This window comes from Eleutherodactylus coqui, chromosome 4 (genome assembly GCF_035609145.1).
Source record: "Eleutherodactylus coqui strain aEleCoq1 chromosome 4, aEleCoq1.hap1, whole genome shotgun sequence".
In the NCBI taxonomy this organism is placed as follows: domain Eukaryota; kingdom Metazoa; phylum Chordata; class Amphibia; order Anura; family Eleutherodactylidae; genus Eleutherodactylus; species Eleutherodactylus coqui.
Window position 1 is genome coordinate 47,120,521 of NC_089840.1, and position 13,411 is coordinate 47,133,931.

The following is a 13,411-nucleotide window of genomic DNA, read 5'->3' on the forward strand; positions in this document are numbered from 1 at the left end:
GCACTGCGATTGGTTGCTACGGAAAACAAGGCCAGATGTTCTGCAGTATGTTAGCAATAAAGATTATCCTTGTTTTGGTTGCTTTAACCTGATTGGATGCTGCCACACCTGCTCGGAGGTATAGCAAACTAGTAAACTCCTCCCACAAGGCGGTACTTTACATAGTTGTTTACATCCTGATCAATCCGCCCTCTGGCTGCTGTGGTTTCTGATTGGCTGTACTGTATTTTTCGTCTTTCCTATTGGTGAGTTGATATCCAAGCTCCTCCCCCGGGGCGGTGTAGTTCTTGTGCAGCTAGTTCCGTACTTCAGTCTGTGAAGATGAGCCGGGGAGGTACGATTGTGAGTTGGGGGGTGTCCGTCCTTTTCCTTCTGGTCCCGTTAATGGGAGCCAGACCCTCCGCGGCTGGTATCCCCCCACGCAATGAGACAGCTCGGGTCGCGCGGTACGTGGCCCACATGTGTGACTGGGGCGCTCTGGCCACCATCTCCAGCCATGACCCGGTCCGGGGACAGCCTTTCGCTAATGTCTTCTCAGTAAGTGACGGGCCGCGGGGCCGCAGCAGCGGAGTGATCTACTTCTACCTGACCACCATGGAGATCTCCGTGCAGGACCTGCAGGTGAGAGGACGGTTACCATGGTGATGGTTTTGTTGTTGTTGGGGGGGGGTGATGCTGGTTTTTAACACATTGTCGTGGCAAGGAAAGTCGTGGTTACAGGGATGGGGTCGGATTAAAGGGAATCTTCCCAAATTTAGGTTGTGTATCTGATGAGGAAATTCTGACAAAAACAAACCCAAGTGACCGGCAGCTTTTGCAGTAATGCCTCATTTTGACGCGTTTTCCTGCAGCTTTTGCAGTAATGTCTCATTTTGACGTGTTTTCTTGCAGGTTCTGTCCTTTCACAAGTCATAAAACTTATGCATTTTTTTGTTGGGTCTCAAGTCGGGAGAGAAGAAGAAGAAGAATGGGGGGGTGCCTTGAAGGGGTTAATGTTGTTCTGTATGTGATCATGAAAAGGATAATTAAAAGAGAAATCCCTTTTTTCCCTGAAAACCTCCTATAAAATGTGAACATAATAAATGTAAAAACCCGTTCGTTCGTATTTGGTATTATGTAGGTTCAGATCTCATGAAGGATAACCTCTGCGTGGAGTTTGGAAATCTGTATCCTGATGTCGCCCCTTGGTCAGATATGAACTGATAACTCCAGCACTGCAAGGCAGCAGCGCTAATCACTGAGCCACCACACTCGCAGAGGAGAAGATGGAGAGGAACAAGAGAACATGCAAACTCCATGCAGATGTTGCCCATACTTCAGCCATGACCCTACATGTCAATAGTGCTAGCCACTGAGCCACCAAGCTTCCTCTTCTTTCTCCCCTGCTTCTTCCTCTCTGTAGAAGGAAAAGTTCTCCATATCCTTTTCCTCCTCCGACTCCTTCTCATTATTCTCCTCCTCCCTTCACTTCTTTTTCTCCACTGGTGAAGGCAGAAGAATAAAAAGGATGGACCAGCATGGTGGCTCAGTCATGTATACTCTTGCTTTAGGCCTCCTGCAGATATTTGATGCACCATCCGCGGTCAGCGTCCGCACCGCGAACCTGCAGCAAATACCGCCCGTTACTTCCTATGGACATCTGCTGCTTCCTACACACGCAGCATGCTCCATTTCCATGCGGGCTCCGCAGGGACGGCTTTCATTTAAGTCAATGGAAGGCGTTTGACCCGCAGCCCATCTGCAATGAACATTGCGGACAGGTCGCGGATTCCGCGTTGTCGCATAGCGATGGCAGAAGGTAAAAAATTTATGAAGGGGGGGGGGGGGGGGAATCTGCCCTGTGCATGTGCGACGGTGAGCCGCTGGGTTCATCCGCAGTACAGAAAAGACGGGGACAGAGCAGGTAGGAGCGGGCGTCATGGCTGCCAGAGCCGCATTTCGCTGCAGGATTCCACATGCAAAATCCGTCTCTGCCGTGTGCTGCAGGCCTTACTGGAGTTCTAGGTTCAAATCTGCTCGGTGACAACATTTGGATGGTGTTTTTCTGTTCACTTTGTGTTTTATTCCTCCTGTTCTTCTCTTCCTCTGGAGCAAAAAGCACAAGTGTGGCGGCTCAGTGGTTAGCACTGCTGGAGTTGTAGGTTCATATCTGACCAAGGACAACATCTGGATGAATTTTAATTTTTTTTTTTTTTAATGTTCCCTTTGTGTTTATTGCTGTTCTTCTTGTCTGGAGGACAATGGACAATTGTGGTGGCTCAGTGGTTAGCACTGTTGCTTTGCAGTGCTGGTGTTCTAGCTTCAAATCTGACCAGAGGCAACATCTGGGTGCAGTTTTTCAAAGTCCATGCAGATGTTATCCTTGCTGGGATTTGAACCTAGGGCCTCAGCACTGCAAGGCAAGAGTGCTAACCACTGAGCCACATCCATATAGAAAACACGTATACGTTATTAAAGCTGACTTTTACTCCCATTGGCCAGTGCAATTCAGGATCACTTTTAGAAGATGGGATTGGGCACTCCCGACATGAATACTGCATTAGAAAAATGAATAAGGTGTGGATTTCAGAATGTGATGACGCAAACACTTCTGCATTCCTTGGCACTAAATAGACTGCTGAGGGGTTAAGTAAAGGGAGACTGTCACCTCCCAGCAGCACCAAAAACTCAGCTGTGGCACTGGTAGGGGGAGACGGGGGGGGGGGGGGGGGGGGCACGGACGATATGCATGGGGTTTTTTGCTTTTTTTTAAAAATATACTTTCCCAATCCCAGGCTGCATAAAAAATCTGAGTCTTTTCAGACTGCCATGCGCACGCTCCGCCATAGACTTCTATAGGAGAGCACGCACACGGCAATTTGAAGAGCATCCGATTTTCATGCGGCGCTCGGACTTCACTGGGTGACGGATCAGGGGAGCGGGTGAGTGAGCCCTAAATGTTGCAGAAGAACATGAAATGCCAAGTCAATAACTGCACATCCTTTTAGGCCTCAGTCCGTGGGCGTTTGGTGAAAAGCATGCAGTGATCTATTTCTTGTGCTTATTTAAATATACAAATGTCAATGAAAGTCTGTTGACTCCAGTCCACTGCTTTGGGGGTAACCTGTGTTTCTACCCTGCCCTTCAGTCTGTACATACAAGCCATCGCCACCTCCAATTCAAAACCTCCCTCGGACACAAGCTTTCCTCAACCCCAAGTCATCAAAACTGCTGGTCGTGCCCTCATCATCTCCCGCCTGGACTACTGCAACCTCCTCCTCTAACTTCTGCACCCCTACAGTCCATCCTCAACTCTGCCACCCGGCTAATCCATCTCTCCCATCGTTACTCATCTGCTGCCGTCCACAACCTGGCCCCTCCGTACATCTCGGGTGTAATCCCCGGTCCTCGCAAGATCTCCTTCTCTTCTGTCCTCTAGTTAGTTTGCTCCTCACAACCGACTCCATGATTTCTCCTGTACCCCCACCCGCCATACTGTAGAGCTCGCTGCCCCGTATGATCAGAACCTTCCCACCTATGAAACCTTCTAAAGTAGCCCGAGACCCCCCCCCCCTCTTCCTCTTCAGTAACCCCTCCAATAACCCTGATGCCAATATACTACCCTGTAGGCAGCTTCTATCCGCAGCTATTGTAGACTGTAAGCTCTTGGGGACGGCTCCTCAGTCAGTCATGTAGTCATCTGTACGGTCAGCCTCCTGGAGTTATTGGCACTGGAAACCAATAAATGCTGCAGGTATAAATATTCTAGAATCCTCCAGTTTACCGCTTCTAGATTATTACAATTGTCCTTTGTTTCCAGACCCCGCCGTCTGGAGGTTCTCGGAGCTCCCCGTTACATTGTACATATCAGTTGCTGAGTCCGCACTTGTATCTTTATGTTTTCTGTAATTTTGCTATCTGATGAGTCAGCGGATGACTCGGCAGAAAGCAGCGAGTTTAGCAATCTAGTTCCACATGACACGGAGACAGCTGCAGCTTGTGAGAACGGGGACAGAGGTCCCTTATAGGGTGCCTCTCAGTAACATCAGGATGAATGGCGCGCTGGACGGGCATGTGCGGTCGGCGCTGTATTCTTTTAAAATGGGGCTGAAGGAAATAACTTGCTTCCCACTCCGGTATCTCCACAGTCCCATTGGAAGTGAATGGAGCGTTAGCATGATTGGCAACCAGCACGTCATTGTCTCCACCTCGCTGCGGGGGAAGGGAGGGGGGGCAGTAACCCTGCAGTGAGGATGACGGGGGACACGGGACCCCTGCTCTTGAGATTGGCAGGGTCTCTGTTTTGAGACTCCCCAGTGTTAAGCAAGTTATATTCTATCCTCTGGATTGCGGGTAAGTTGAAAACTTGGTACTGCGACTTTAAAAAAAAATAAAAAAATTATATATATACAAGAACGTACAATATATATTAAATTCACTACTCCATGAGTGGGGCGGCAACTGCTAGGTGAGTATAAGACACCCCCTGAAAATAAGATCCTGTGCCTCTTTTGGGGCAAAAATTAATTAGGCCAGGGTCTTATTTTGAGGGAAACACAGTAGTAATACGTTGGACCTTCTTTGGCTTTCAGAACTGCAGCAATTTGTCATGGCGTCCATCCACCGGTATCAGAGGGTCCACACTGTGTTCAGAAACGTCCCCTACAACTTTACTCCACCAGCCTGAACTGTCTACACCAGACCGCATGGGTTTACTGATTCGTGCTGCTTGCGCCAAATTCTCACCCATCTGATCAGCACGATGCAACAGAAATCTGGATCCATCTGACAAGGCGATATTTGTTTCCAATGCTCGGTCATCCAATTTTTGCGCTCTTGCTTTTCTGTATCTCGTAGACAGCAATGGCGCTGGAACTGGTTGCTGCTATAGCCCATTTGTCCTAATAAATAGCGCGTTGTGCATTCTGACACGTTAGTCGGAGCGCCAGAGTTGTACTCGGTTGTAATTGGCTTGCCTGTGTACCGCCTATTTGTCGGAACGATCCTTGATTTCCTCCTCTGACCGCTTCTGCCGACACGTCGTTTACATCCACAGGATCCTCTTCCGCTGGATGTGTCTCCTCGATCTTGCCATTCTCTGTATACTCTATCCACAGTCACATAAGAAGACCCCACACAGTTGGCAGTGAAGCCCCGGCTAGTCTAGCACCGATGACCTGACCTTGTTGGAAGTCGCTCAGATTGCAGGATTTCCCACCGAATGTGGATTCACATGGAAACTGATCCACAGAAAACTTGTCACGTGGTTTTCTGCTGCCCTCCAGGGTCACGATTGGAGCTTTCCTGTATGGATATGATACCCATAAAAGGGCCGGGTCTCTAATAATGTGGCCATTCAGTGTATATGACCAGTATGTAATGCAGAATTCATAACATCATTATCATAGAATGGTAGAGTTGGAAGGGACCTCCAGGGTCATCAGGTCCAACCCCCTGCTCAGTGCAGGACCACTAAATCATCCCAGACTGATGTCTGTCCAGCCTTTCAACACTTCTATTGAAGGAGAACTCACCACCTCCCATGGTAACCTGTTCCACTCCTTGATCACCCTCACTTATTATATATGTATATATATTACATACATATCTGATATTCGATTGTTGGTTTATTATCCATATTACAATTGTGTCATTATGACTCTTGCTTTACATTGTGATTCTGTTATTAATCTCCCAACTTCCTCTTCTTCCATATCAGCTGAACGCCAACGCATCCCTGACCATGTCTTTGGCGCAGACTCCATATTGCCGACAGGAGCACTACGACCCTCAGAGTCCACTCTGCGCTCACATTATCATCTCTGGTGGCATCCAGCAGGTGAGGAACATTTTTGAAGCTCCTATCGCTATTCTGTACATGAGATATAATTTATATATAAAATAAACCAATATTTTCCGCCAAGGTGGACGCTACGGAAACGGACACAGCAAAGATGGCACTGTTTAGCCGCCACCCGGAGATGGCTAGTTGGCCTCGTGACCACGACTGGTTCTTCGCCAAACTTAATATTACCAACATCTGGGTGTTGGATTACTTTGGTGGGATCAAAACCGTGACGCCAGAGGAATATTACCAAGCCAAACCTTAGTAAGTACAATGGGTAGGACTGAATGTATATTGCATATGGTGAAGCTCAGGGGAACTGGCCAGGAGGACTAACTCCTATCTGTGTAGGTGTTCCTAGTGGTACATGGGCAACCACTTAAGGGTTCCCTTTAAAGCTGTTGTCCCACTAAAATCATTTATCGCCTATCAGCAAGATAGGGTGACAAGCTTATGATCGCTGTGGTCCACAGGGTCTCAAAAAAGGTGCAAGCCGTGACCCTAGTGGCAGTGTGTATGACTGACCACCTTAAGGGGGACTCTGGGTGCACCATTCTGAGGAACGATGGGGTTCCAGTGGTCTTACATTTATCACCTAGTCTGTAAGTAGGCGATAATTTTTGGTGGGAAAACTTTTTAAAGTTTATTTATATATATATATATATATATATATATATATATATACACACAGTGTATATATATATATACACACACACTCCAGGCATGCAGTCCTCTAAGGCCTCATGTCCACGGGGAAAATAAGATCCGCTGCAGATTCTACATGTAGAATCTGCAGCGGGTCCCTCCTGCCCCGCGGACATGAGCGCCGAAAATAAGAATTTAAAAGCATTTACCTATCCGGCGCGGGCGGAGAAGGTCAGCTGTTCCTCACGGCCGGATCTTTTTTTTCGGCCGGCGGATGAATTCCTCACGCCGGCGGCACGTCGTCGACGTGCCGCGCGCATGCGCCGGGCACATCCGCCGAGCCGAAGCAAGGAAGATGCGGCCGTGAGGAAGAGGAGACCTTCCCGGTCCGCTACGGATGGTAAATACTTTAAATTCCTATTTTAGGTCTCCCGCGGATCCGGACGGCTTCCATAGGCTTCAATAGAAGCCCGCGGGAGCCGTCCCCGCGGGAGACCCGCACGAAAATGGAGCATGGTCCAGATTTTTCCATGCTCCATTTTTTTAAAAATCCCTTTTATTGACGATCCGCGGGTATTTATCTACCCGCGGGTGGTCAATGCATCCCTATGGGATGCGGATCCGCATGCGGGAGATCCGCTGCGGATCTTAAATCATATTTTGCCCGTGGACATGAGCCCTTAGTGTTTGTTTTGGAACAGCTACCACCTGACCACTGCAGCCAATCAGAGGCCATAGCAGTCAGTTGCTCAGAGCCACGATGCCAGGAGAATGGCAACTGACCGCTGTGGCTTCTGATTGGCTGTAGAAGTTAGCTGGTATTTGTTCCAAAACAGAGACTGGGAGGACCCTGAGACTGCAGTGTTAAATGGCTGGGCACAGGGCGGGTAAGTACTGCCTTCAATAGTTTAAAATACCTAGATCAATTGTTAAAAAAATTGCCTGCCATTTGGACAACCCCTTTAAGTGATAAATGTACAACTAGACACTAGTGCATAAATAATAGGTGTGTCCATTACTTGTTCCTCCATTGGCCGGTTGGGAATGTTAAAATATGTAGAAAAAATGCTTCAAAGTAAGAAGTGTTAATAGTTTATTTTTGTCAAGTAACAAAATGCAAAGTGACCAAAAGGGGGAATCTGTATCACTGGTAAATGCAGACTATAAGATCCTAACTAAAATTTTGGCCACCAGACTGAATCAGGTGATCCTTTCCATCATACACCCCGATCAGACGGGCTTTATGCCAGGAAAATCCACAACCATAAACATCCGCAGAGTCCAGACAGCCATCCAACTAGGCAAACAACACAACATGCCATGGGCCCTGGTATCGCTTGACATGGCAAAAGCCTTTGACTCGGTGGAATGGGCTTTTCTGGAAGCATACTTGATCCGCTTTGGATTCGGACCTAACTTCCAACAATGGGTCAAAACCATATATAAGTCCCCAAGCGCAAACGTCATAGTCAATGGTATCCCATCGGTGAAATTCCAACTGACAAGAGGCACCCGACAAGGATGCCCTCTATCCCCGGCCTTGTTCGCCATAGCCATCGAGGCATTAGCAATCCGATTGAGAAGCTCCCCCAATGTGACAGGCATCAAATGGGCAGACCATGAAAGCAAACTAGGACTATACGCAGACGATACAATCCTATTCTTATCAAACCCATCAACCTCCTTCGTCCAAGCCATGACACATATAGACAGATTCTCCCATTTTTCCGGATTATATGTCAACTGGGCCAAATCAACAATCCTCTATACAGAGGCCAACCCAAAACACGACCCCCACGTCGAGAAATATGGATTAAAACCAGTCTCAAAATTCAAATATCTGGGAATGATCATGTCATACGACCACAACAATGCAATAACAGACAACATAAACCCACTTCTAGAAAACATAAAACTCAAACTGAAACGATGGGCTAAACTACCACTATCCGTAGCCGGGCGCATAAATCTCATTAAAATGGTCATCCAGCCCAAATCCCTATATATATTTCAACATATGCCAGTGAGTGTCCCCAAACGCCTTTTCAGGGCTTTAAACTCCTTAATCACAACATTTATTTGGAATTCCTCGCGCTCTAAGCTGAGCCTATCGATCCTACAAAGACCTAAAGAACAAGCTGGAATGGCCCTTCCGGACCTCCGGCTTTATTACCTAGCAGGACAATTGCTAAACATCAGAGCCTGGGTTTTAGGAAAAGAACTGCCTATAGCAGACAGACAACTGGCAAAACAAGTAACTGGTCACAATCTCCTGAATTTCCTAGAATTCCCGGAGCACACCAAAACCACTGAACTAACCCCACTTCACAAACTGGCTCTTAATGTATGGAAAGAAGCAAAGACACTGCAGAACTACCAGGGGGTGCTGCCGGAACTTCCCCTCTGGAATAACCCTGGCCTCACCGCACTACAGTCAGTTCCAGATCCACAATACTGGATCGCCCAAGGGGCACATACACTAAATGATATATATATAGATGGAACACTCCCCACATTTACGCAACTGCGCGATAAGCTGCAGGCCCCACACCTCCAGCTATTCAGGTTTTTTCAACTGAGACATGACCTAAACTCCCAATCCCCCCCCCCCCCTCAGCCCGTATATCTAAGTTCCCCACAATAGGCATCCTCAAATCCCAAGGACCCAAAGGCCTAATTTCAGCCCTATATACACATCTCCTCTCAGCCAAAATAAGTCCGAATCCTCCCCCTGCATACGACAGATGGAAACTCGCCATCGCGTCCCTCACACCTGAGGAATGGCAAGACATCTCTGAATCCCACCTGTCAGTGTCACCAGCTGTAAACAATAAGCTAATACAGCTGTACATTATTCACCAAGCCTACCTTACCCCCAACCGATTACACAAAATCCGTAACACTACCTCAGACTCATGCCAGAGATGCCGCCAACCAAGAGCGGACTTTTGGCACCTGATCTGGGAATGTCACTTTGTCAGGGAGTTTTGGTCAAAGGTGACAAATCTCCTGAACTCACTTCTACGGCCCCCACTATCCATGGAACTAGACCCCAAGGTGGCGCTGTTCAGCTTGCTGGAAGGGGAAGTGTGGCCATACCACACCCGCGTCTTTCTCGAAAAGACACTATTCCTAGCCCGTAAAGAAATAGCCATAAAATGGATGGCAACAGAACCCCCCTCGGTCCCACAATGGGTCCAGTGCGTAAACACAGTAACCTCATACGAAAAAATCATATATCAAAAAAGAGGATGCCCGACCAAATTCCAAAAAGTATGGGGAGCCTGGCTAGACTCTCACTCTACCCTGACCACCGATTAAAACTTCAACCTACCCCACGTTAATCCCCTCCCCCTCCCCACTGACAAGCGCCTGGAAGAGCTACAACCCCGAATTCCCTAACTCCAAAAGGAAAAAGGAAGAGCAGAGTCCGATGTTATTTTATTGTTTTTTTATATAAATTTAAAAGTTTACTGTTACAATATGCGAACAGACAGTTCGAGAGACACAGCAACTAAATTGATGTTAATCCAATATATACAACCGTTACTGTCTATATCACCATGTGTAATGTAAAGTTTACTTCACTGTGTATCTCACAAACTGCATATTATCAATAAATAAAACGAATTTAAAAAAAAAAAGGGGGGGGAAATCTGAATCCTATCAATATTTGGTGTGACCACCCCTTACCTTCAAAACAGTATCAGTTCTTCTAGGTGCACACAGTTTTGAAGGAACTCGACAGGGAGGTTGTTCCAAACATCTTGGACAACTAACCACAGATCTTCTGTAGATGTAGCTTGCTCAAATTCTTCTGTCTCATCATGTAATCCCAGACAGACTGGATGATGATGAAATCAGGACTCTGTGGGGGCCATATCATCACTTCCAGGACTCCTTGTTCTTCTTTATGCTGAAGACCGTTCTTAATGACATTGGCTGTATGTTTGGGGTCGTTGTCCTGCTGCAGAATAAATATGGAGCCAATCAGACGCCTCTCTAATTGTACCCTGTTTCCCTGAAAATAAGACATAGCATGATTTTCCAGAATTTTTAAAGATGCAAAAGGATTTTTCAGACTTTTTGAGGCTTGAAATATAAGCCCTACTCCAAAATTAAGCCCTGCTAACAGTTAATTAAAGAAGTCAATTTAAATAGTGTCCAGGCAGCTATACAGGTAAAAAAGTTAAACCTTTTTGAACAAAACTTAATATAAGACACTGTCTTATTTTCGGGGAAACACGGTATTACATGATGGATAAGAATCTGCCTGTATTTCTCTGCATTGAGGACACCATTAATCCTCATCAATTCCGTAACTCCATTTACTGAAATTGAGTCCTAAACTTGCAAGGAATCTCCACCATGCTTCACTGTTGGCTGCAGACACTCATAGCAACATATTATGTTAGGCTGAAAAAAGGTTTGCCCGGTCCAGTTCAGCCTATTATCCCCCCAATGTTGATCCATAGGAGGACCAAAAATGAGGTAGAAGCAAACTTCCCCTATTTAAGTGAAAAAAAATTCCTTCCTGGATCAAAAACACTTCTTAAGTAATTAGTGACAATGTAATATTGTAGTGCTCAAGAAAGGCGTCCAGGCTCCTCTTGAACTCTTGGCAGAGAGTTCCATAATCTCACTGCTCTTACAGTAAAGAACCCCCTTCTGTGTTTGTGTAGAAACCTTCTTTCCTCTGGATGTAGAGAGCGCCCCTTTATTACAGTCACAGTCCTGAGTATAAATAGATGATGGAAGAAATCTCTGTGCTGTTCCCTGATATATTTGGAAAAGTCCAGATACACAAGATCCAATGACTCTGTCCAGTCTAGAATTTACCACCTCGTAGAAGCTGATCAGATTGGTTTGACAGGAGCGATCTCTCATAAACCATTTTCCTTTAGGTACTATAAAAATTACCTGAAAGAGCTGCAGAATAAGTTGGCGCTATACAAATAACAAGTCCCCTCGATCCCGCTCCATACAATGTGGGTTCCGGCTGTTTCTTAGAGCCAGCACCTGCCCGCAACGGCTCCGATAAGCTGCGCCGCTCATCGGAGCTGTTCCCTTTAAATTGTGACAGCAGCATTTAAATGCCCTGGCCAATGTTTGGGGATCCCGTACGCCTGTGGCATGGCTTGCAGGAGCATTCAAAGCATTGCAAGTACTTGTTCCCTCTGGGCCCCCCCCCCAAAAAAGGGGTAAAAATAAGTTTTAAAAATTTTATACTAATTATTAAAAAAAATAAATTTAAAGTAATATTAAAATTTTTATAAAAATCCTTTTGCCATATTCAAAATAAAATCTAAATAAAAGCAAAATACATATTTGACATTACTGCGTCCGTAAAAGTCCGATCTATTAAAGTAATGCATTATTTAACCCACACATGAACGTCGTCAGAAAAAAAAAAAAAGAATGCCAGAATTGTGGGTTTTTTTAATTTTTTTTTTTGTTACCCTGTTCCAAGAAAAAATGTAATAAAAAGCGATAAAGTCATATGTATTCCAAAATGGTACCAACAGAAACCGCAGGACATCCTGCATAAAAAGAGCCATTGCACAACTTTGTTGACGGAAAAAATAAAAAAGTTATTGTAGAAGATGGCAACAGAAAATAATTTTAAAAAATGTATAACGTTGAAAAAAAATAAAAAAACACATACCGTATATACCGGCGTATAAGGCGACGGGGCGTATAAGACGACCCCCCAACTGTCACCTTATACGCCGGTATTCAGTGGAGAAAAAAAAAAAAAATTTATTACTCACCTCCCACGGCGTTCTGTCGCGCTCCGGCGGGATGTCGCTCGCTCCGGCAGGCTGTCGCTCGCTCCTCGTCCCCGGCGCAGCATAGCTTTCTGAATGTGGGGCTTGAAATCCCCGCTTCCAGAAAGCTAATACACACGCCGGCAGCCATGACATCATTGAATGGCTGTGATTGGCTAAAGCACACGTGGCTTCAGCCAATCACACTATTCAATGACATCATTGAATGGGTGTGATTGCTAACACGTGCGCCTTCAGCCAATCACAGCCATTCAATGATGTCATTGAATAGTGTGATTGGCTGAAGCCACGTGTGCTTTAGCCAATCACAGCCATTCAATGCTGTCATGGCTGCCGGCGTGTGTATTAGCTTTCTGGAAGCGGGGATTTCAAGCCCCGCATTCAGAAAGCTATGCTGCGGCGGGGACGAGGAGCGAGCGACAGCCTGCCGGAGCGAGCGACATCCTGCCGGAGCGCGACAGAACGCCGTGGGAGGTGAGTAATAAAATTTTTTTTTTTTTACACTTTTTTTTTTTTTGTATTACCGGCGCATAAGACGACCCCCGACTGCAGAGCAGATTTTTCGGGGTTCAAAAGTCGTCTTATACGCCGGTATATACGGTAAGTTTGGTATCGTAGTGTGTACACTGTAGAAACAACATGCCCTCAAAGATGGTGAATTCCCCCCCACCCCCCACCCCCCACCCCCACCCCCATCTCACTCAACTCAAGTTTTTCAGCACATTGTATGGTAACATACATAGTAACTTTCTTAAGGGGTTAAAGCAATGATTGGAAATAGAAAACCAACTCAGAATCCATACACAGACAGCTGTTTCAGGGTTGTTCAGGGTTGTTCAGCAGTCTGCAGTGGGTTTCTGGCTTGGCCTGTGACGTGGGTTGGGAGCTGTATCGTCTTTCCTTAAGAAGAGCACCTAGAAGGTGTGTGGAGACACCTAGGAGTGGCGCTGTAGAGGTATCGTTCCATTTTCCTTATTTGCATATATTACCCAGAGGACCATGCATGGCCTTATGAGTGTCCTCATTCACCTCCTAGGTGAGTAACATTGATTTGAAGGAATGCTGCCATCCAATAGGTGGCATTGCAGAGGTATTGCTCCATCTTTTTTATTTGCATACATTCCTATGTGAAGCACTGAATGAGCAGTATTTA

At 46.2% G+C, this 13,411-nt stretch overlaps 1 protein-coding gene across 3 annotated transcripts in view; it reads left to right on the forward strand.

Annotated features, from left to right (window-relative positions):
* The first annotated feature begins 285 nt into the window (after positions 1-285).
* CREG1 (cellular repressor of E1A stimulated genes 1) overlaps positions 286-13,411 on the forward strand; it is an 18,687-nt gene continuing 5,561 nt past the window's right edge. Inside the window, exons 1-3 of one of the 3 annotated variants that reach the window (XM_066599373.1) lie at positions 286-621; positions 5,699-5,818; positions 5,904-6,089. In XM_066599373.1, coding sequence (XP_066455470.1) covers positions 322-621; positions 5,699-5,818; positions 5,904-6,089 — 606 coding nt within the window. In that variant the 5' untranslated portion in view covers positions 286-321. Of the gene's footprint in view, positions 622-5,698; positions 5,819-5,903; positions 6,090-13,411 lie in introns of those variants that run through there. The other 2 variants (XM_066599372.1, XM_066599371.1) reach the window with 2 other exon arrangements.